The sequence below is a fragment of the Onthophagus taurus genome, chromosome 1, assembly GCF_036711975.1.
Source record: "Onthophagus taurus isolate NC chromosome 1, IU_Otau_3.0, whole genome shotgun sequence".
In the NCBI taxonomy this organism is placed as follows: domain Eukaryota; kingdom Metazoa; phylum Arthropoda; class Insecta; order Coleoptera; family Scarabaeidae; genus Onthophagus; species Onthophagus taurus.
This window is the reverse complement of record NC_091966.1, coordinates 879,177-904,156: the sequence shown is the minus strand read 5'-3', so window position 1 is coordinate 904,156 and position 24,980 is coordinate 879,177. Positions and strand designations below refer to the sequence as shown.

General features: G+C 32.4%; 2 protein-coding genes and 3 non-coding genes across 7 annotated transcripts in view; 2 read left to right on the top strand and 3 right to left on the bottom strand.

Moving 5' to 3' along the window:
- Window positions 1-7: 7 nt before the first annotated feature.
- On the bottom strand, window positions 8-7,614 carry LOC111417968 (pyrimidodiazepine synthase-like). The gene is made up of 5 exons (XM_023050407.2): window positions 7,475-7,614; window positions 6,790-6,895; window positions 793-1,015; window positions 487-735; window positions 8-421 (listed from the first exon to the last, which is right to left on the bottom strand). Exons 1-5 carry the CDS (start codon window positions 7,497-7,499, stop codon window positions 287-289), a joined length of 738 nt encoding a protein of 245 aa, XP_022906175.1. The 5' UTR covers window positions 7,500-7,614; the 3' UTR covers window positions 8-286.
- TRNAQ-CUG (transfer RNA glutamine (anticodon CUG)) lies at window positions 6,445-6,516 on the top strand. Its single transcript has one exon. It is a non-coding gene; the product is annotated as a tRNA-Gln (tRNA).
- On the bottom strand, window positions 6,658-6,730 carry TRNAF-GAA (transfer RNA phenylalanine (anticodon GAA)). The gene has a single exon. It is a non-coding gene; the product is annotated as a tRNA-Phe (tRNA).
- Window positions 7,615-7,741: 127 nt separating the features above from the next.
- On the top strand, window positions 7,742-7,814 carry TRNAR-ACG (transfer RNA arginine (anticodon ACG)). The gene has a single exon. It is a non-coding gene; the product is annotated as a tRNA-Arg (tRNA).
- A 7,589-nt stretch (window positions 7,815-15,403) lies between these two features.
- Window positions 15,404-24,980, bottom strand: part of LOC111417964 (DNA-binding protein D-ETS-3) — an 80,831-nt gene continuing 71,254 nt past the window's right edge. For all 3 annotated transcript variants that reach the window (XM_023050398.2, XM_023050397.2, XM_023050400.2), the window contains 2 exons: window positions 23,913-24,124; window positions 15,404-16,475 (listed from right to left, as the gene is read on the bottom strand). In XM_023050398.2, coding sequence (XP_022906166.1) covers window positions 16,327-16,475; window positions 23,913-24,124 — 361 coding nt within the window. In that variant the 3' untranslated portion in view covers window positions 15,404-16,326. The remainder of the gene's footprint in view (window positions 16,476-23,912; window positions 24,125-24,980) is intronic.

Sequence of the window (24,980 nt, the reverse complement as noted above, 5' to 3'; positions counted from 1 at the left end):
AACGAAATTTTAGTTGAAACACAATAAATTTTAATACCAAAAAATAATTGTTATAAAGATAAATAATAATAAATGCACCAAAACTGACAAAAAAATCAATTATTTCACATTCTTCTTGATTAAGAAGTAACCATACACCCTAATATACTTAAATACACTCAATAACGTATTAATAATAAATGAAAATGAATTATTATTACCTACATTATATATTCACATATTAATTAAATTAATAATATTCATAATAAGCGCCATTAACACCATTAAGTTTAAATAAATAATGGTTTTAAACGCTAATATTAACTAAATCATATTCGGGAATACCAGCTCGGTGAGATTGAACGAATTTAATGTGGGTTTCTGTATCAATGAATGTCTTTTTAACAGCGGTGTCTTCGTTCATTCTATTTTTCCACTCCATCTAAAAAAATATATAATAATATACATATATCTAAATTAAATAGAAACTATTGAGTTAATAATTACCAATTTTTTGTACTTATTTTTATTTAACACTCCACTTCTGAAATATGAACTGAACAGTTTTAATAGTTCAGCTCGTTCACACCATGGCCAAATCATATAGTCTAACATTCCCGGGTGCATGCCACCATAAAACGGTCCTTGGCGGTTATTTAATTCTTTTTCGAAAGTTTCTAAACCATCAGAGATTACACTTTCATTATCATCATTAGTTGTGGTTAACATTAACATGTTATACATGGTATTCACAACCTTAAATTAATAATTAAAATAAAAATTAAGTGTTTACTTAAAAAAAATTGTCTTTACTTTGCTAAATTGTTCGATTAAGATTTTATCCTTGGCTTTCTTTAATGGATCTTTATGATGTAATGGATGTTGAATGTACTTTTCGTCGAGATAATCTACAATTATTAGACTCTCATAGAGGACGTCTCCGTTTTCAAGTTCTAAAGCGGGTAGTTTTCCTAAAGGGCTTATTTGATAAAACCAATCGGGTTTATTGTGCATGTTTACGTAAATTACGTCATATCTGAAAATATAAAAGAAAAAAATTTAAATATATTTTGTGGAAATCGTAAAGATTTGTATATTATTACTTCTGGAGTTTCTGTTCTCCTGATAACTTTAAAGAATTTATATGCAAGTTGCTTGTAATGATTGAGAGGGGAGAAGTTTTAAAAACCGAGTGCGAAACGTTCTCATAGCGGAATAGTTAACACTCCGAACTTTGAATCTAGATATTCGAGTTCATTCGAGTTCAAATCTCGTAGGGATATTAAAACTTTTTTTATTTCTTTATTATTATAAGCAAAGAACAAGGGATTTAAAGTGATGTCAGTTAATAATAAAATTTTAAAAAAATTTCAGGCTTCTAAAAATGTCAACAAAAATCAGATACAAGATGGGTCTCAACACATTATCCTTTGATTTAGATAAGGTAAGATTTTAGATATTAGTAAAAATGAACGGGAAGAAAGGATCTTAGTTTATAAAGTGGGCCTTCAGCCTACATTCTGTCAAAAGCAATATCTACTTAGAAAAACGGCAGAGCACATATCTTCGTATTCGAGTGTTTTGATGCACCCAGACAGCTCAATACACCTTTTCAGAGTCTGGATTTAAATCCGATGTTTGAAAGCTTTTGATGCGTAAGATTCGGCAGTGTACAATAAGAAACGCCAAAACGTTGCAATTGGCGGTAGCGAAATGAAACAACATCAGAAGAGATAACAAACTTAGTTGCTTTAATGCCACGACGTTTAAACCACGCTGTATCAAAACTTTTGTGTTATTTGATGAATTTTTGTTATGTAGCTATTGAAGCTTGAATTATTTATACTTTTATTATGGTACAAAACTACATAATTTAATGCTATTTAAAATTTGATGACACGATACAAATTAGCAGTAGCCATGAGTAACTATGGTAACCAATTATTGTAAACAATTTCCTAAGTAAGTAGTTGGCCTCTTTAATGCAACATATTCTGCTTGCCAACTCATTAGCCAAAGTATGGTAATCTTAGCTGGAACTTAATTTAAATAACTTGCGCATCTACGAGATTTCTCGACGTCTGGCCGAGCAAATATTTCAGGGGAGGTTCATCATAACGTGGTTTTGATTAGGCAAGAAAACTCTCATATTGCTGTAAGGGGTATTAGATGGAATTTGCATTGAAGTAAATTGACGGTTCACAAAATTTCAAAAACCGCAAAATATCATTCCTATATCCTCATTCATGAGCAATGAGTCGTAGTTTTTGCAACAACAACTTTGTAATGATGACGAAGACTATGTCAAAAACATAATTTTTTCCGAAGATTTACATAGAGTGGATAAGTAAATAGATAAAATTGTCGGTGTTGAGATACCCAAAATCCACATTAGGCAAGATATCCGCAAAAGATCATTTGTGCAGCGAAATAGTATGGGATACTGTCCTGGGTCCTTACTGTTTTGAGGAAACCTTAACTGGAGAAATATGTTTAGATTTTTTTAAAACGATATCATAACGTTGACCCAACTCAATTCCAACTGGAGTTATTCCAACAAGATGGCGCACCACCACACTTCAACAAGCTTTACTAAATCACTTTTTGACACTTAAGAAATTGTTTATACCTTTCTGTCCCGACGGTACTTAGTTTTAAATTTTCATTTTAAACTGTAGTCATCTATTCGGCGCATTTAGAGCCGTCGATACTTTCTGCTATACAAGAAAGGGCCTGTATAAAAAATAACGCAATCCGCACTGTAGGGTTTTTAGGTATATTTAAATTTATTCATTCACATGTGAGGTTAGAAGTTTAGTGAAAAGTGGTGTTGCTGAATTTTGTTGTTCAAAAAGGTATCTTTTGATAAATGTAAATATCTTGATAAATGGTTATTAGGTGTGATTTGTAAGCAGTTTCGTGTATTGTTTACATATTGTAACTACAATTTTCCACGAAAATGTCTTAGCGCACATTCACCAGTCCAGTTTCCTAAAAGACAAAAGTGCGGCTATTTTGTTACTCATGACGTAAGACTTGGGAACCGTGGATAACTTTCGGAAAAGAAAGAGGAATGTGTGAAAATTGTACTGCAAAAGCTATTGATATGAATGTAAAAAACGCAAGAAAATTCTTGGCTTAAACGCTGTATTTTTTTATATATAAATTCGGTGCGACACGTGCTTCGTTTTTTACGACATCAACAGGCACGACTACAAAATAAATCACAAGAAAAGAGACTGTTAGAGGTTATAATATTAAAGTTAATTTAAAAAACTAATTAATATTTGTTAATATTTACCGTCAGCGGTTCAGGATGTTACAAGAAGTGAGATACAAATTTCAAAAAGCATTACAGGAGAAGAAGTCAATGTCGAAGTTCTCTTTACATAAAAACCCCTAGGTTATAAATCTTGATAAACTTTGTGATATTCGTTGTATTAGCTAAATGAATGTAAAAATAAAGTTTATAAGTTCCAAATAATAAAGCTATTGAGTCCACACCCCACTCAAAATATACTGCGTACAATGATTATTTATGTTGTAATGAATGAAAGAACTGTTTTTCTGAATATCTTAATGTACTTTAGCTAAAGCAATGTGTTATTTTTATAAACTGACCGGCAAAAAAAACCGGCCACTAAAACTTTGCCACAATTTCAAAGCTGGGTTTCTCGCGAACCACTCATTCGATTTTGATGATTCCTTTTTTGATCGAAAGGTTGATTCTTCTGTAATAATCCTGCTATATAAATTTGTATTCGGATATTAATTTGAACATATACGGGGTGCAAGAATGAGAAATGCATTTTTTCTCGAAATTTGAAATACCCTGTGGGGTGCAGATGCTACAGCAGAGGGTATTAACTGGAATCAAACGGTAACCCAATCTTTTCTGAACATTTTGTTTTTTTATTCACTCTATTATCTCTGTTACTAACGAAGATGCAGTGCTTTAAAGCGAATGCCTGTGAAAACAAGACAAACAAGCATACAAAATCTAAGGTGGCGCTCTAGGTAGCGTATGTCAGTTGTTTCGAATAGTAAATTGACAGTTGTCAAAGATGCCGTTGTCAATAACTGATGTTGCGCGTATTATTAGTTTAATTGAAGATGGCAAAAGTCAGCGGTACGTTGCCCATACGTTGGGTATACCCCGAACAACAGTTCAGGATGCCTGGAACCGATATATGGAAACAGGAAATTTTACTAGGCGGCAAGGTTCCGGTAGAAGACGAGTGACAACAGCAGTTGATGATCGATTTATTGTGCTAAACACTCTGAGGAATCGTAGAACGACTGCTGTAGAAACTCGGCATCGTCTTCAAATGGTGCGTGGGGTTGACGTAAGTGAAAGAACCATTCGTCGAAGACTTGCTGAAACTGATCTGCCAAGAAGACCTGCCAAAAGACAGCGGCTGCTCCAGAGATCGGCGAGCACGTCTTCAATTTGGGCGCCTACATACGAATTGGAAAATGGAACAATGGGGTAAGGTGCTCTTCACTGACGAGTCCCGATTTTGTCTCCGGTCACCTGATGGTCATCTTTGTTGAAAATGGCACGCTAAATGCCCACCGTTATATCCAAGATATTCTGCAAGAAGCTGTCGTGCCCTATTCCCATTTTATTGGTGACGGATTCATGCTAATGCATAACAATGCGCAACCGCACGTAGCACGTGTGATTCGCGAATATCTTGATGAGGTGGGTATTGAACGGATGGAGTGGCCAGCGTGCAGCCCGGACCTTAACCCTATCGAGCATCTTTGGGGCCAACTACAGAGACGCATTCGTCGTCGTCCTGTCCTACCGGACAACCTTCAGGAGTTACGAATTGCTCTTGAAAAAGAGTTTACCGCAATTCCTCAGGGATCAATTACGAACCTAATCAGTTCGATGCCGACTACATGACGTTACTTTGGCTCGTGAGGGGCACACACGCTATTAATTTTCGTGCTATTATTAATTATTACATTAAATTAAATTTGTTTTCTTGTTTATTTGTCTTTGTTTTTACCGCATATTAGAACTGAGAACAGATGTTTACAATAATGAAGGACGTACGCAATTCTGTAATTCTAAGAAAATGTAAGTGCTTCTGCAAAACTGTTTCGGGTGCCCAGTTTTACTTTTCAAGGTCAGTGATTTAAGGCGCCACTTTTAACAATGATTAAAAATCTGTATAGGCGTCTTTGGAAATATCCGGCCACGCCATCACAGAACCACCATCGAAACTTTCGCGTTTCATAATTATTGTATAGTCCACAAATCTTTCATTTCAACGTCTTCATATTCGCTCCTGACTATCGGGTGATAGTAGACAAAACTACTACTCATCCGTAAAAAGGACCTCCATTGCACTACTCCTTCCTCCATTGCTCGATCTCCTAATTCACATGTAAGCGCGCAGATTGAAGACGCGCACGTCGATATCTAGGAAGCAGCCTCGGCCCTTTGGCAGCCTTCTTGCAGCCAGACCAGTTCTAGCAAGGTTTCAGCGAATGGTTCTCTCACTGACAGCAACAGCACGCATCATTTGAAAACGATGCTGAGCCTCTACAGCTGTCGTTCTACGATTGCTTAGAACAATAAAACGGTCATCAGCTACTATTGTCACTCATCTTGTTTTCACAGGCGATGGCTTTAAAATACTGCATCTTCGGTAGTAACAGAGACAATAGAGTGAATAAAAAAAGAAAATGCTCAGAAAAGATTGGGCTACTGTTTGATTCCAGGTAATACCCTCTGCTGTAGCAGCTGCACCCCACAGGGTGTTACAAATTTCGAGAATAAAAGTTTTTCTCATTTTTCTCACCCCGTATATGCTCAAATTAAAATCTGAACGAAAATTTCTATAGCAGGATTATTACAGAAGAATCAACCTTTCCATCAAAAAAAGAATTTAATTTAAAGTGGCAAATTTATAGTGGCCGGTTTTTTTTGCCGGTCAGTTTATTAGCAATAAAAGTTTTTGTATACTGCAATATCACTAATTGTAAAACATATTTCAATACTTGATGTACTTTCACGTACCAAAGGCCTTTACTGAGTGTATTTTGATAGCGTTTTAATTGTGTCACAAAGTTTCAACATTTTTGACTTCTTGGGACACAAAGGGTTAAAATAATTGGTTACTATAGTACTCTGCTATTTTTGTCAAATTTGAAGTAGTTAAACTTTAAAGTAACTTGACTCGAAAATTTTCTTATATAATCAGAAAAAAATCTTTTTTCATATTCTGTAATAAGAATGAGGGATTGTTATTTGAAAAAAATATCATTGACGTCATAATCTGTTTAATAAAAAAGGCGGAAGAAATTTAAGAAATTTTTTAGACCCGTTTCAGGGATTTTTCCATAAACCGTTTATACTGATTTTATCGCCGATATCCACTACTTTACAGACACCTGTTTGTTAAATTTATATTAGTTGTTTACCACGAGATAAGCAATTTTTTGACAGCTGGTCCCATGGTGTAATGGTTAGCACTCTGGACTCTGAATCCAGCGATCCGAGTTCAAATCTCGGTGGGACCTTAACTTTAAAAATTATATTTTTATCTTTTTTTTTCTTGCTTGCTATAAAAACATCTTTATAAAATAGAAGAAATTAATATTAATAATATTATATTATTATTATTTTAATATAATTTATTTATAAAACCAAAAAAAAATTTTTGCCGAAACCCGGGATTGAACCGGGGACCTTTAGATCTTCAGTCTAACGCTCTCCCAACTGAGCTATTTCGGCAGATACAATCATTTCACGGCACAACTATGACAATACAACAAAAAGTAATAAAAACTTACTGTAATTTTTTTGCATCCAATACCAACTGAACTCGTTGACAATAAGGACAAAATCTATTCGTAAATAATCGCAATTTTCCTTTATTACCCATTGGCATTCGCGATCCTAACAAAACAAAATATATAAATAATTATTCATCATACTAAAATATATAAACAGTTTGTGCAATTGCATCCTATCTATTTTTGGATTGTTTATTAGCTTAGCATGAACGTGTACTAGAAAATTTACATAAAAGGATATAATAAAAACAAACAGTTATTAATTATAATAATTATTGACGTAACATTTATGCTTTTATTATGTTAAGTGATTGAAATTAGGTCATCATAATTCAAAGTCGTTTATTTAAAGGCCATCGACTTTTATTTAAACGAACCCAAGAATACAAAAATACACGTGAGACAATCGCACAGAAATAAACATGACAATAACAACCGTAAGTTTTATAATGTAAGGATTATTTAGACTACAACGTGGTCTTCTAACCTAAATTCCAGATCGATTATTTTAATCCTCCACCCAAAACTCAACGCAAAAACGATTACACATTTTTGTGACGTAATATTTATCGACTTTTTTTCTATTTTTAGCTATAGGTTGCATTTAACACGCCTACTTTAACACTATAGCAATAAACTCATCGGGGCGTAAAAAAAAATTATAAAAATATCGAAAAGTTACCTTTGGACAAATGTTTCGTTGACATTATTACATCAATTTCTTAGATTAACTTTTAATGAGAAATGATCGGATTAAGAAAGTTATTTCTAAGTTTTTTATGAATGAACGTCTGAACCACTCGAATGAATTTCAAAAACTGACAGTCAGCTGTTGTTGACAAACCACTTGATAGTATTTTATTTACTATTTCGTGGCGACATCTTATAGCGAATAGCTTAAATTCATTAAAATTCGTTGTAATAGTAGTCTAGTACCAAACATATACGTGGCCCTGTGGCGCAACGGATAACGCGTCTGACTACGGATCAGAAGATTCCAGGTTCGAATCCTGGCAGGGTCGGTTTATTTTTTTCATTTTTTTAATTAATTTCAAAATTTATTATAATTTTTGAACACATTAATTAAATTCAATGGTCTAAATACAATTAATAAAGACTTTTATATTAATTTTTTTCAACTGAAGTCTCCGCAGTTGTAGAAGGGCATAACGAACTTAATGACCGCATTGGCAATTAAAACTCGAATAATTAGGGCCTCATTTGCATCGAGGGGCCGCGCACCCTCATCGTTAATTATGACGCAATCTCGCCTCTCCTTTTGTTTCTTTTTTTTGTACTTTTCTATCGCTCTTAAGAACCACCCCAATGCGTGGCAAATCATTATTATCGTTCGGAACCCCGTTTTTATACTTCTCTAATACGTCTGTCTGATTTCCATGTTTATTTTCGAAGATCGTTCTGTGGAAAATTCAATTTTATAACTTTTGAACGAACGTAATCTAATCGTGACCGTAGGTCAAGCTTGGTCAACCCTGAAAGAGTCAATATTTCCAATAAGTCAATATTTAATGTCAACAAGGAGAGAATTTCTAAAAGTTGGGGAGACGGATTTTAAAGGGAACTTGAAATGAAAGAATTTTTTTTCTAAATCCATTTTTTGGAACAAAAGTCTTTGTAGTACTCGTCACCAATCATTATCGGAGTTCTGAAAGGGAAGGATGGATGCGCGTCAAAGAAGCCTAGAGGTAGTTCGATTGCATTTCCGGCCATTTCGGAACAGTTCCGGTGCAGGATAGGCGAAACCGGGCATTGATCTAGCTACGATGAGCCAATGAGGGTGCGCAGGTGCCGTGGCAACCCCGATCATACCTCGCAATTAGGCGTCGCACTGATGACGACGTCGTGGAAACCTAGATTTTCCATAAAAAAGTATACAATTTAAAAACTTGTTCCATAAACTTCATGAAATTCAACAATAAATGTCCAAAAATATCTTTATTAACCATTAAATGGTTCTGCTTCCTCGACGTCCACACAAATATTAAATTTTTGCAATGCTATATTTGTACCGCAATATCAGTGATTTATACTACTTGAAACCAAGTATTATTTCAATGCCTACGTTCGCAGCATATCATAAATAATAATGGATATATCTTCATTAAATTTACTTTAGAATGTTTTTTATTTCATCATTGTATCTCAATTCGTTCTTGAGATACGATTTTTTAAATTTCTCTTTGTAAAATCTATAACAGTCAATTATGCAGAGTTGGGTTTAAAAATCATAACAACGATGTTTATGGAAAATAAGAATTTATTTCTGACACACTAAATCTGTATTAAATATGCTGCTAAAATAGGGTAGTTTCATCATTATACCTCAATCCGTTCTTGAGATATGATTTTTTTAATTTCCGTTTGTAAATATCTATAACAATTAGTTATGCAGAGTTGAGTTTAAAAAATCATAATAACAATGTTTATGGAAAATAAGAAATTATTTCATACACACTAAATCTTTGTTAAGTTTACTTCAAAATGTTTTTTATTTCATCATTGTATCTCAATTCGTTCTTGAGATACGATTTTTTAAATTTCTCTTTGTAAAATCTATAACAGTCAATTATGCAGAGTTGGGTTTAAAAAATCATAACAACGATGTTTATGGAAAATAAGAATTTATTTCTGACACACTAAATCTGTATTAAATATGCTGCTAAAATAGGGTAGTTTCATCATTATACCTCAATCCGTTCTTAAGATATGATTTTTTTAATTTCCGTCTGTAAATATATAACAATCAGTTATGCAGAGTAGAGTTTAAAAAATTATAACAACGATGTTTATGGAAAATAAGAAATTATTTCATACGCACTAAATCTTTGTTAAGTTTACTTCAAAATGTTTTTTACTTCATCATTGTATCTCAATACGTTCTTGAGATACGATTTTTTAAATTTCTCTTTGTAAAATCTATAACAGTCAATTATGCAGAGTTGGGTTTAAAAAATCATAACAACGATGTTTATGGAAAATAAGAATTTATTTCTGACACACTAAATCTGTATTAAATATGCTTTTAAAATTGGGTACTTTCATCATTATATCTCAATCCGTTCTTGAGATATGATTTTTTTAATTTCCATTTGTAAATATATAACAATCAGTTATGCAGAGTTGAGTTTAAAAAATTATAATAACAATGATTATGGAAAATAAGAAGTTATTTCATACGCTCTAAATCTTTGTTAAGTTTACTTCAAAATGTTTTTTATTTCATCATTTATTTCATTTATGGAAAATAAGAATTTATTTCTGACACACTAAATCTGTATTAAATATGCTTTTAAAATTGGGTACTTTCATCATTATATCTCAACCTCTTCTTGAGATATATTTTTTTTAATTTCCATTTGTAAATCTATAACAATCAGTTATGCAGAGTAGAGTTTAAAAAATTATAACAACGATGTTTATGGAAAATAAGAAATTATTTCATACGCACTAAATCTTTGTTAAGTTTACTTCAAAATGTTTTTTACTTCATCATTGTATCTCAATACGTTCTTGAGATACGATTTTTTAAATTTCTCTTTGTAAAATCTATAACAGTCAATTATGCAGAGTTGGGTTTAAAAAATCATAACAACGATGTTTATGGAAAATAAGAATTTATTTCTGACACACTAAATCTGTATTAAATATGCTTTTAAAATTGGGTACTTTCATCATTATATCTCAATCCGTTCTTGAGATATGATTTTTTTAATTTCCATTTGTAAATATATAACAATCAGTTATGCAGAGTTGAGTTTAAAAAATTATAATAACAATGATTATGGAAAATAAGAAATTATTTCATACGCACACTAAATCTTTGTTAAGTTTACTTCAAAATGTTTTTTATTTCATCGTTGTATCTCAATTCGTTCTTGAGATACGATTTTTTAAATTTCTCTTTGTAAAATCTATAATAGTCAATTATGCAGAGTTGGGTTTAAAAAATCACAACAACGATGTTTATGGAAAATTAGAATTTATTTCTGACACACTAAATCTGTATTAAATATGCTTTTAAAATTGGGTACTTTCATCATTATATCTCAATCCGTTCTTGAGATATGATTTTTTTAATTTCCGTTTGTAAATATATAACAATCAGTTATGCAGAGTCGAGTTTAAAAAATTATAATAATAATGATTATGGAAAATAAGAAATTATTTCATATGCACTAAATCTTTGTTAAGTTTACTTCAAAATGTTTTTTATTTCATCATTGTATCTCAATTCGTTCTTGAGATACGATTTTTTAAATTTCTTTTGGTAAAATCTATAACAGTCAATTATGCAGAGTTGGGTTTAAAAAATCATAACAACGATGTTTATGGAAAATAAGAATTTCTTTCTGACACACTAAATCTGTATTAAATATGCTGCTAAAATAGGGTAGTTTCATCATTATACCTCAATCCGTTCTTGAGATATGATTTTTTTAATTTCCGTTTGTAAATATATAACAATCAGTTATGCAGAGTTGAGTTTAAAAAATTATAATAACAATGATTATGGAAAATAAGAAATTATTTCATACGCACTAAATCTTTGTTAAGTTTACTTCAAAATGTTTTTTATTTCGTCGTTGTATCTCAATTCGTTCTTGAGATACGATTTTTTAAATTTCTCTTTGTAAAATCTATAACAGTCAATTATGCAGAGTTGGGTTTAAAAAATCATAATATCGATGTTTATGGAAAATAAGAATTTATTTCTGACACACTAAATCTGTATTAAATATACTTTTAAAATTGGGTACTTTCATCATTATATCTCAATCCGTTCTTGAGATATGATTTTTTTAATTTCCGTCTGTAAATATATAACAATCAGTTATGCAGAGTTGAGTTTAAAAAATTATAACAACGATGTTTATGGAAAGTAAGAAATTATTTCATACGCACTAAATCTTTGTTAAGTTTACTTCAAAATGTTTTTTATTTCATCATTGTATCTCAATTCGTTCTTGAGATTCGATTTTTTAAATTTCTCTTTGTAAAATCTATAACAGTCAATTATGCAGAGTTGGGTTTAAAAAATCATAACAACGATATTTATGGAAAATAAGAATTTATTTCTGACACACTAAATCTGTATTAAATATGCTTTTAAAATTGGGTACTTTCATCATTATATCTCAATCTCTTCTTGAGATATAAATTTTTTGATTCCATTTGTAAATATATAACAATCAGTTATGCAGAGTCGAGTTTAAAAAATTATAACAACGATGTTTATGGAAAATAAGAAATTATTTCATACGCACTAAATCTTTGTTAAGTTTACTTCAAAACGTTTTTTATTTCATCATTGTATCTCAATTCGTTCTTGAGATACGATTTTTTAAATTTCTTTTTGTAAAATCTATAACAGTCAATTATGCAGAGTTGGGTTTAAAAAATCATAACAACGATGTTTATAGAAAATAAGAGTTTATATCTGACACACTAAATTTGTATTAAATATGCTTTTAAAATTGGGTGGTTTCATCATTGTATCTCAATCTCTTCTTGAGATATAAATTTTTTGATTCCATTTGTAAATCTATAACAATCAGTTATGCAGAGTAGAGTTTAAAAAATTATAACAACGATGTTTATGGAAAATAAGAAATTATTTCATACGCACTAAATCTTTGTTAAGTTTATTTCAAAATGTTTTTTATTTCATCATTGTATCCTCAATTCGTTCTTGAGATACGATTTTTTTAATTTCTCTTTGTAAAATCTATAATAGTCAATTATGCAGAGTTGGGTTTAAAAAATTATAACAACAATGTTTATGGAAAATAAGAATTTATTTCTGACACACTAAATCTGTATTAAATATGCTTTTGAAATTGGGTACTTTCGTCATTATATCTCAATCCGTTCTTGAGATATGATTTTTTTAATTTCCGTTTGTAAATATATAACAATCCGTTATGCAGAGTTGAGTTTAAAAAATTATAATAACAGTGATTATGGAAAATAAGAAATTACTTCATACGCACTAAATCTTTGTTAAGTTTACTTCAAAATGTTTTTTTACTTCATCATTGTATCTCAATTCGTTCTTGAGATACGATTTTTTAAATTTCTCTTTGTAAAATCTATAACAAACAGTCAATTATGCAGAGTTGGGTTTAAAAAATCATAACAACGATGTTTATGGAAAATAAGAATTTATTTCTGACACACTAAATTTGTATTAAATATGTTTTTAAAATTGGATGGTTTCATCATTATATCTCAATCTCTTCTTGAGATATAATTTTTTTAATTCTATTTGTAAATCTATAACAATCAGTTATGCAGAGTAGAGTTTAAAAAATTATAATAACAATGATTATGGAAAATAAGAAATTATTTCATATGCACTAAATCTTTGTTAAGTTTACTTCAAAATGTTTTTTATTTCATCATTGTATCTCAATTCGTTCTTGAGATACGATTTTTTAAATTTCTCTTTGTAAAATCTATAACAGTCAATTATGCAGAGTTGGGTTTAAAAAATCACAACAACGATGTTTATGGAAAATTAGAATTTATTTCTGACACACTAAATCTGTATTAAATATGCTTTTAAAATTGGGTACTTTCATCAGTATATCTCAATCCGTTCCTGAGATATGATTTTTTTAATTTCCGTTTGTAAATATATAACAATCAGTTATGCAGAGTCGAGTTTAAAAAATTATAATAATAATGATTATGGAAAATAAGAAATTATTTCATACGCACTAAATCTTTGTTAAGTTTACTTCAAAATGTTTTTTATTTCATCATTGTATCTCAATTCGTTCTTGAGATACGATTTTTTAAATTTTTCTTTGTAAAATCTATAACAGTCAATTATGCAGAGTCGAGTTTAAAAAATCATAACTACGGTGTTTATGGAAAATAAGAATTTATATCTGACACACTAAATCTGTATTAAATATGCTTTTAAAATTGGGTGGTTTCATCATTATATCTCAATCTCTTCTTGAGATATAATTTTTTTAATTTCATTTGTAAATCTATAGCAAGCAATTGTGCAGAGTTGGGATTAAAAAATCATAACAACTATGTTTATGGAAAGTAAGAAATTATTTCCTGCAAATTAAATCTGTATTAAATATGCTTTTAAAATTGGATAAAGTCATCATTATATCTCAATCCGTTCTTGAGATATGTTTTGTTTTTAATTTCCGTTTATAAAACCATAACAATCAATTGTATAGAGTTGGGTGTAAAGCAAGATAACGACGATATCTATGTATAATAAAAATTTATTCCATGCACACTAAATTCTTATTAAATTTTCATCAAAATGTTGTTTATTCCATCATTATATCTCAATGTGTTCTTGAGATACGATTTTTTAAATTTCTATAAAAATTAATTGGGCAGCGTTGGGTTTAGATAGTTATATCAACGATGTTTATGGAAATTAATAAATAATATTTGGCACACTAAAACTGTGTTAAATTTGCTTTAAAGTTTACGTTATCTCATCATTATATCTCAATTAGTTCTTGAGATACGATGTTTAAATTTCTCGATGCCAAATCTATAACAATCAAATGTATGCAAAATACCTAGCTATCTAGATCGTAAATTTTTTCACTGACAATGAGAAGCATACCACTACATCCCATGCTTCAATGGTTTTTATGATTTACACACCTATCTCCTTGGTCTGCACAATATAGACATCCTCGATGGACACTATAACGGACACTTTTGTGTCCATAATAGCACATAATTTTGCACGGCATTATTTATATCACTAAGTAGTGAGGATGAGCGTTAGTGGAAGAAGACTTGCTGTGTGATGTAGTCTGCGTTTAAGTACTTGGCCTAGAGGTTTGTAGCTGTATTTTGCTACATATAAAGATAGTGTGAGATATTACACAAGTAGTGATATTCTTACTTTTTCATTTCAGCAACCAAGCACAAATCATTGATTTAGTCGGGATTTATTAAAAACGCCGGAACATGTTTTATATCATCAGCGCTTATAAAACAGTTTTCGGCATGATGTTATTCGTTTTAGAAATTCATTTTAATTTTTAAAGACTCCTTCCCATCATTTTAATCACTCTATTTAAGTCTTTCAGACTTGAAGATTCATATACAAAAACATTTAAATAACCCATTCTAATAATATTATTGTAATTTTAAGACATTCTATATATTTAAATGATTTAACTCTTCGATAATGTATTAAAGGTGTTTAGATTGTTAAGAAATATCGTTTGGTCGATTAAAAAAAAGAAAGAAATGAAGTTTCATTTTAGATTGATGGAAATGGGGGTAGTTGGGAATGAGGAGGTCATTATTCGGGACGATGGGGGTGTATAAAATGTGTATAGTTACGTTATTACGTCATTAGTTGGAGCGTGGCCGGCGACTGTCGTGAGTTTTTCGCTTGATTTCCTTTGAAAAGGTGGCCACTTCGACGTTTTACACCCCTCGCATATTCACGATATTCACATCCCCTCGCGAAGATTACGCGTGTAAATAAGAAAAGATAACCGAGTTTTAAACATAAAAGTTTTTTTATTATTTTATTTATACGTATCAATATTTTGTTTTGTTTGATTAGATTTAAAAATAAAACACAATCTTATAATAAATACATAACATTTATATTTCTGTATAGTCATTTCGAAATACAGAATTTCCGGTTTAGTTATTAGCAGTTCCGATTTTTTTTTTCATAATCGTCAAAAACGACACCTATGACTAGAAGTCTATGATATTTACCAACGTTATCTATCGCTAATACTCATCCTAGTTTTTTTTTGTCAAATATACGTATATAAGCATACAACAAATAACTTATTACTTATTATACCATTTTTTATACACTATCTTATTGATGTATACACAATGTTTTTCTTATACTTTATCCTTTATTTATTTTTATACATGTTATACGATTAAAGTAACGAAGATATTTAAAATAAATATATTACATATTGGAATTAAAATAAAATTTGGGGGAGAGTTTAAATTATTAGCTTTAATAATGTTTGTATTACTTTTCGGAATGTTAATGTTTAAAAAATAAATTAAAAGGGAACATTAATGAATAGATTTTTATCACAGACGCCGCAACGCGGTATATGTGCTAGCCTAAGTTTTTTATACATATATATTTTTTTATGATTAACTAATTTTAGGAAAAAACAAAATTGCACATTAAAACTATATTCTTTTTTAAAGAGATTTTTAAAAATAAAAATTCCCTAGCCTTTCGCTTCTTATAAAAAATAACACAAAAATAAACTAGTCCACTTTTCAAATTCACTTTTGAGTTAGCTTTATTCTTTTCCACTTTCGGTGACAACGTAAAAACGCGCACAGTCTTCTTGTTTACGTGAATTGTTCTTGATTAATCGATTTCATCGTCTTCATCTCGATGTCCGTTGATCTGGATGGGTTTGCTTCCTTGGATGTTGTTTTTTTATGTATTTTTAGAAATATTTAGAGGTGAATCCTCCTTGACCACTCGTTCGACGAGCTGTTCGTTCCCGCTGAAGTCGGTCATGCGTAATGCGGATACGAACTGAGAGGAGGCGCCCCCAAATGCGGCCCAGCGTGATGACTTATCGAATGTGTACTTGCCGCTATATTCGAATATAAATTCGCACTTGGATTACTCCAATATGATCCGGGTGATGGAAATATTGAAGCTAGAATAATAAGAGAAATTAATAATAATAAGTATGTTATTAAACTTTTAATTTAAATTTTTAATTTCGAACTAATGCCATCTTTTGTTGGCTAGATATTTCAAATGACAATGTTTAAATTAACAATTTTAATAAAATTGATATGTATTGTATACAAAATAAGTAAATAAAAACCTGTTTGGCTGTGAGTTTGAAGACCCGAAATTATCTAGGTTTAGTATGTAGTACTTCTAGTTGTTATTCAACGTTAGGTTGTTGTATATTCTTGTTGAACTAAAAGTAGAACTAACACTAGACTTACAACATTAAACAACTAGAATCATTCGGGTTTAGTCGTCTTTAGAGACGTTTGGCTAAACCCAAATGATTCCATTTCTAGGTATAGTGTTAGTTCTACATGGTAACAGTTCTAGTTTTATATTAGTACACTGAAGGAAATTATTCTTGACTCTCAAGAAAAATTTATTCTTGAATGTATTTCTTAGAAACAAGTACAGTGAAAGCTCTAATAAGCGGACAGTGACGGTTCCGGTACTTTTGTCCGCTTATCAGAGATGTCCGCTTATGAGAAAAGACTACTCAAATTAAAGTACATACACATATATGTATTATTTTGATCAGTTTTCGAAAATTTCGCTTTAATAAAACAAACTTTTTTTTATATTTTAATTTTTTTTTATTAAAAACGAACGTTCATACATAAAAAAGGTAAACTTAAAACTAAAACTATTTATTTTTCGTTTGAATAAAATCTAGCATACTGCTTTGCCGCAATGAAGTTTCTCTTTGTAATAAGAGAGAACGTTCAATATGTGTTTCTAAATTTTTCACATGTTGAAATGCAGTAAAATCATTTTTCACGAATGATTTTAGTTTGGAAATTACATTCAATGCTTCTTTATAAGATGTGATTGGATTACGTTCCTCGTCCTCCTCCACCTTTACCTCTTCATTCTCTTCCTCTTCTGTCTCATTTTCAACATTTTTTGTGACTACCGAAAATTCCAAGTCATTATCTTCTATATCGACGTTTTGATCAACAGTTAAATATTCTTCTGCTGTTTTTACATTATCTATTCCCAGTCTTTTACTACATTTAAACAAATCAGCTAGTCTCGCAAGTGGCAAATTATCTTCAACATCGTAGTTACTGTCAGTTGAACTTCCTTGATCCATCAGAAATCCTTTTTTAAGACAATTTCTAATTGTCTTTGGAGTGACCTTCTGCCACGCAGATTTTATAAAGTACAAGCTCTCTAATATGTCAATAGATTTTGATAATTTAGAAGCCGATTCTGCGAAATCTATTTTTGATAATAGGTGACTCACTATTAAATCGCGATAATAAAATTTAAAATTGCGTATGATACCCTGATCTAACGGCTGGCAGACAGATGGTAATTTTTTCATAAATTCATTAATGCCCTCTTCATTTACATCTGCTGCTTTTCCGGAGATACACTTAAATGCAACATTATTTCTCAAACGCCACTTTTGTAACCACCCATCAGACGCTTTAAAGGTACTCACTCCTAATTTTTCTGCAACTTCTTTTTTTTTTCTTTACGAATGATCCTGATACGGCAATATTTTGATTTTTAGCTTTCACAAACCATTCGAAACAGGCTTTGTCGATCTTTGAACCCTCACTACTCAAAAAGTTTTTCTTCGTTTTTACACTGACTCCAGGCTGCCATTTCTTTCGAATCTTTTCTTTATTTTTGACTATTTTTGCCGCTTGTGTTTTCCCGATTTTAAATTTTTTAGCAATATCACGAACTGACAACTTTTCTTTATCTAATAAACACACTATTTCCATTTTCTCCATTAACATAAGCATCTTTTTCTTTACCACCTTGGAAGCCATTTCAACGCACGTTACACCGAAACGAACAAACTAATAATAACTATGTACTAATGTTTTGGGATTCGTTAACAAGCGGAACTCGTAAAACGAGGAATCCCCGAACACATGTCGGTAAATATCTATTACAGATTACTTTGATGTGTGCGTTTAGTTACCTACGCGTCCGTTTATTAGAAATTTTTGCCCGTTATGTAAAGAAAAATAGTGTCCGCGTCCGTTTATGTGAAATAAATATGTACATGAAAATATAGGTTTGGGGTTGGTTCCAAGATTTTTGTCCGCTTATAAGAGATGTCCGCTTATTAGAGCTGTCCGCAAGGAGAGCTTTCACTGTACAAGATACTCTTAAAACAAAAAAATTTTTTTGTTTTAAGAATAGAAATATTATCGAATGAAGTATGTCATATTCTTAGCATCAAAGAATATCAATTTTTTGTATCAAAAAATGCACTCTAGCGTCAATAATTTATAATACTCAAATGAAGAATTATACAAGATTGTTATTACATGAATAAGTTTTTCTAAAAAGAAAGATACGTTATTCTTGACTTAAGAAATCTATTCTCGATACGAAAATGGGATTGTTAACGTAACACTAAGATACTCTTTTTCAAGATTATTGATTTACTTTTACTAAGAATTCGTTTTCTTGAGAATCAAACATATTTGTATACTTGCTTTGAGAATATGTGATTTTTCTTCACTCAACAAAATGATTTTTTTGTGGATATATAAGAATATGATAAGCTTGAGCTAAGAGTAATAATCTTCGTTCAAGAATATATTTCTCTCTGTATACTGTTACCATGTAGAACTAACACTATACCTAGAAGTGGAATCATTTGGGTTTAGCCATCTTTAGAGATATGTGGCTAAACCCAAATGATTCTAGTTCTAGGTATAGTGTTAGTTCTATATAGTGACAGTGCAAGTGTAAAACTAGAACTAACACTATACCTACAACTAGAATCATTTGGGTTTAGCCGTCTTTAGAGACGTGCGGCTAAATCCAAATGATTCTAGTTCTAGGTATAGCGTTAGTTCTAGATAGTAACAGTGCTAGTGTAAAACTAGAACTAACACTAGACCTAGAACTAGAAAGTCTCGAGTTTGGCCGTGCGTCTGAAGACGCACGGCTAAACCCGAATGTTAGGCCCCAACGGTCCCTTTGTACATCCTCACGGTTTACTTCGGCCATGTGTAGGTCTATTTGGAGGAGTGAAAGATGTTCGAAGATGGCATCCGATCAGGCTGATACCGCTTCTCACCTCGCCTTCAGTCGGGCTGGTACTCCAACGCCCAGCAATTTGAAGACGACCCCCAAGCCGGGCTGGTACTCCAACGCCCAGAAACTTGGGTGCATGGCTGAGTACCGCTCAAAGAGCGCAGACGCGCTTTCAACCCGTTTTTACGTTCACAACCTCCAACTACACATGTATCTGATGACAACCAGAGATGTTAGACTGGTTGCCGGGACCGACGGCTTAACGTCCCCTCCGAAGGACGGGGAGGCGACTCGGCGTGTATTCACTGGGTATCGAACCCAGGACGCCGGCGTGGTAGCCATTAGTTCTAAGTCTAATGCTAGTTCTAGTGACAGTACAAGTGTAAAACTAGAACTAACACTAGTCCTAGAACTAGAAAGTTTCGGGTTTAGCCGTGCGTCTTCAGAGCGTTCAGTGCGTCTAGTGTTAGTGTTATTGAAAGTTTAAAGACATATTTAGTTAAAATATTCGCGACATAACTTTGAAATTGGGGTCTTTTTTTTTTCGATCTTCCCCCTAAACTCGACAGACGCATTCGTAAATCGTTCGTGAACGAGGACCCCCTCGTGCATGACAAGTGACACGAATCCGTCGGTTCACTCCAATGTTTGCTAAACACTCACGTATAAAGTTAATATAGGGATGAATTTCCCTGATACTATATTCGAAAGATTTTCGCACCTTTTCCTTCGTGAAAGTGAAAAACTTTTCCGGATAAACGAATAAATTTGGTAAGTTGGATGAATTTCGTCGTTCGAATCGTCTGGGGGACGGCGATAAATCCGCATTACGGGCAATAAAACCGATATATTCAAACCGAACCACCCCCGCAACGAGCCAATGGCCCAATAAATACGCCCAGCGTCTACTATCACCGTACAAAATATCCATTAGCGTACCGAGGTCTGCGCGTCGACGTTTGGGGCCACTTTGTTACCGACGTCGCGGCGACAAAAGCGACGCTAGGGTTGCAATAAATGACGAAGTAGTTATGGCGCACCCCACATTACCACCCCCTTAGGGAGAGAAACTGCGAAACAATACGAGCAATCAGCGTAGCTTTCTACGTCATCGGGCATCTACACTTTTGTGTGCTGGGTGTTAATACATTTAATGCTTTACATCAAAGAAATTACTTTCTATATTTTAACTACTTAGCTTTAATGGACACTTTTTTATAAAGCACTTATCAACTTGGTAGACTAAAAGAAATCTTAAAAATGTAATCTTAGGAGTAATATTTTTGGTGAGGGTACTAACACCATTGTAAAAATTGACCAAAAGAAGGCTACATTTTTATTGATTTTAAATAACGGCGTCGCAAAATGATGGAGAAAATTGTAAACTTTGCTCAAGCAACCAAAGAAGTATCGGAGCCGTTGGTGAAGTGTGCTAGGGAAAGGAAGAACAAATCTAGATCGCAAGCAATGATTACTCCATTCCGAGACCTGGTATTTAATGATAATTTTTTAATAAATTGACATCATTTCTTTGCAACATTGAGTTTTATTTACCAAAAAGTCGCTACAATCATATTGAAATTTACAACAGGTACTCACCTTGTCGTTAATGATCTATGCGTCAGATTTTAAAAAGCAGCTTTAATGATAACTCATAGATTGATTGGTTTGAAAACTATGACATTATTCCCACCTGTACAGTTAGTTGTCAAGTAAATGTCATCAATAAAGCTGATTTTACATCATGTTGTGAGTTCGAAGAGGATATTTTAAGTTAAAGCCAAACTGAGGAAAATCTTCAGTAAATCGTCTTTAATCCTTTAAAAGTCTGTGTTTGGCAGCAGACGAAAACTGGTAGGTATGTATTCGTTTGAGGTTGTCAAATGAAGGCAACGGATTTATCTATTTCTGACTCACCACTAATCGATGTCCAGAGACGATCTTTGTCAATGTTAGACGACAGATCTTTTAATATCGAAACCAAATTGAGTTGTTAGCTAAACTTGGTCTACGACAACCAGCTAATAGCTGCAAAATAGAAGAATATGTGCAAGGCTACGCTGACAGCTCGTTCCTCACTGATTAGTTTAGTAGACAAAACCACCTTCTCTAAAATGATGGCATCTTTATTATAGCACTATGTTTCTCGGACCATTTGTGACCAGATAAAGAACACTTTAAGAGAAGGAACTATGTCTTTGTAGATAAAATAACCCCTGACTTATGTCAAAATAATCCTATATTACAAATCAGGAATATTATATATTATCTTAGAATGTATTGAATTTTAGTTGGAAATACTCGAGAAATGATCAAATTCTTAAAAATACCTAGATATTCTTAGAAATCTTAGTTTTAAATAAACTCAACCCCAACGTGTATAGTAGAAACCACGAGAGCTGGCAGTGACTTGACGTTTAAAAATGGTATGAATCTTTGGATTGAGCTAACTGAATATATCTACTAACAAAAATGTGGCTCAAGGTGAATAGATGCAGATGGAAAGCGATAATGTGAAAGTGTAACAAAGATAGACATAAAACGGTACTAAACAGACGGGCGCATGCGCACAAAAGTGTCAAACCTCTTCCATTTGACGTTTATCGTTTTGTTGTGTCACAGCCAGTCACACCGTTATGTTTAAAAATGTATTGTTAATGTTTATAAATTATGGTACTTATATTTTTCTTCATTTATTTCCTAATTTAAACCAAATCAACAATTTACCGCCTATATGGGAACTGCGTAGCCTTTGTGCGTAGCAAAGTCTAACGGACTATAGTCATTAATTTTGTTTTAAATTTACCGCCAAAATTAACGCACACCCATTATATGTCAGTACGCTTCTATGTCTATCTCGGTTCGATCACCTTGCGCAAACTATCTCTCTCGTTGGCTCAATCCATATTATATATAATCAAAGATTATTACTAATTTTTCATAATAACCTTTGATTATATATAATATGGATTGAGCTAACTGAATATATCTACTAACAAAAATGTGGCTCAAGGTGAATAGACGCAGATGGAAAGCGATAATGTGAAAGTGTAACAAAGATAGACATAAAACGGTACTAAACAGACGGGCGCATGCGCACAAAAGTGTCAAACCTGACGTTTATCGTTTTGTTGTGTCACAGCCAGTCACACCGTTATGTTTAAAAATGTATTGTTTCGTGTGCAAAGTTCGCGATAATACAGTTTCACATCACCTGTAAGTATTATAAATGTTACTTCTAATTGATAGTTTTTTATCTTATAAATTAACACACGCCCATTATATGTCAGTACGCTTCTATGTCTATCTCGGTTCGATCACCTTGCGCAAGCTATCTCTCTCGTTGGCTCAATCCATATTATATATAATCAAAGGTATGAATCAAGATATGGACGTACGACTTAGATTATTTCACCACATACATTTAAATGTATGTTAGGTTAGTAATGGAGGTTATATGTCAAACATTGTCAAATTTAAGAGAGGTTAAGCAGCGAAAAATCGTTAATATTAATTTATAATAAAATTTATGTAATTATTAATTTATTTAACAAATACTTCAAAAGGTTATTTACAGGTCGCAAGAGATTAAGTAAGTTTTATTTAAACAGTGGTTTATAATTTATTCATTAATTATTAATTTATTTCATTTTCGCCTTGTGACAGATTCATGACAACGCTCACAAGACGTTTCGATTTGAGGTTATAATTATAAAGTTACCCCCGTTAGAAGAACAGACGTACTTTTTCGACGTGGCTATTTGAATTGTACAGAAGACATATTGAACTAATGCTATTTCTTTCTAACACACATTACTCTCTAGCAGTTTCTGAATTTTAATTTACTACGTGTGGCATTTGTAAGAGCGGAAAACGATGATTACTGCCAGCTCTCGTGGCGTTTACTATAATAGCCAGCTTTTTAGAAATCTTTTGCAATCTTTAGACATTCCTGGAAATTCTTGGATATTGTCTGGATATTCGCAGAAGTCTTGTTTTTAAGCAAATCAAATAGCCTTTCGGCAATCTTAAGAAGTTTTTAGAATGATTTTGGAAAACCTCTGAAAATGTATAGATATTTTAACTAACCCTTAAAAATTCTGGGATAACCTAAGAAAGTTTGTTGCTAAATTCCAGAAATAAATGATGCCTCAAGTAATTTCTAGCAATCAAGAGATATTTATGAACATTTTTTGAATATTTTTGAAATCATAAGAAACCTTTAGATATTGTTTTGTGTATTGAGAATTGTATAAAGATTATTGAAGATAGAGTTGAATATTATGATATTTAAGATTATGTGAACATAATCTTAAATATCTTTAAAGTTTTAGTATGCACTAACCTGCTGAACTTGGAATCGTTGCATGAGGACTCATGAACGACCCCAACTTTGCGCTGTGATGATACGAGCTCATAAACAGTTCACTTTGGTATTTGTAGCTGCTGGGATCGCTGGTAGCTGGTTGCGTTGCAGCGGCAAGTCCTTGGAAGTCAAATTTGTAGGCATATCTCTTTCCGTGCACTTTGGTCATTATGTTCTTATCATAATAATACCTGAAACATACATTTTAGATTATGTGAGCCACTTCATAAACATACATATGTATATAATTATAAGCAAATAAATTTTGACTGAACATGTTTGTTATTATAGTAATTCTCTGTAGGTACTACCTGGAAATGAAATGTATGGAGGTCACCGGTTGTGGTAAATTGTGACGTTGAGGTGCACGTGTATGTTGGCATTGTGCTCGGGCGACAGAGGGCGTCGCGAGCGCAATTTCCGCGCAACGCCGTCGTCGATATAATTGCGAAATCTATGGGAGACGGAGACGTCCGCGTTCCGGAGGATGTGGCGATGTCCTGCGGAACCGGAACCGGAGCCAGCACCGGCGGCTACACCGGACACCCTAATATGCTCAGCCCGGTCCGCGTCCATTCCGTATTTCGGATGTCACCACACTAAATCTATGTATTTCTATTTGGAAGCGGATGCGACGTACTCACCGCTTTTCAATATGCTGGAAAATATTTTCCGCACTTCAAAAAGTTCAATTGAATATTTTATCAAACGTACATAAAAATTTTGAGTTCTATTTTAACTACGTTATTAGTTCGATGTTGGGATTCGGACGTTAATAAAACTGGAAATAAACCAAATTTCCCCTGCTCCGATAAAAAAAATAATAAACCCGACGATTTACGGGACCAAAAATTGTCTATCTGGGGTCAACCGTGACATTTGACTTCAACATCGAAGCGCCCTCGAAACGACATTCGTCATAGAACAGTAGTCCTGCAAAACCTACGAGGTACTTTAACCGGGTTTTATGGGGGAAAACTTCTCTGAGTAACCGAATAGGTTGGGTCCCATTTTAGATTTGTTAGCGTACCGACGGGACCCTCCGTT

Coding starts and splice junctions, on each gene's coding strand:
- LOC111417968 (XM_023050407.2), bottom strand. CDS start 7,499: ATGTCAACGAAACATTTGTCCAAAG. Junction 6,896..7,474: donor AACGAAACATTTGTCCAAAG/GTAACTTTTCGA, acceptor TTGTTTTGTTAG/GATCGCGAATGCCAATGGGT. Junction 1,016..6,789: donor TTGGATGCAAAAAAATTACA/GTAAGTTTTTAT, acceptor TTATATTTTCAG/ATATGACGTAATTTACGTAA.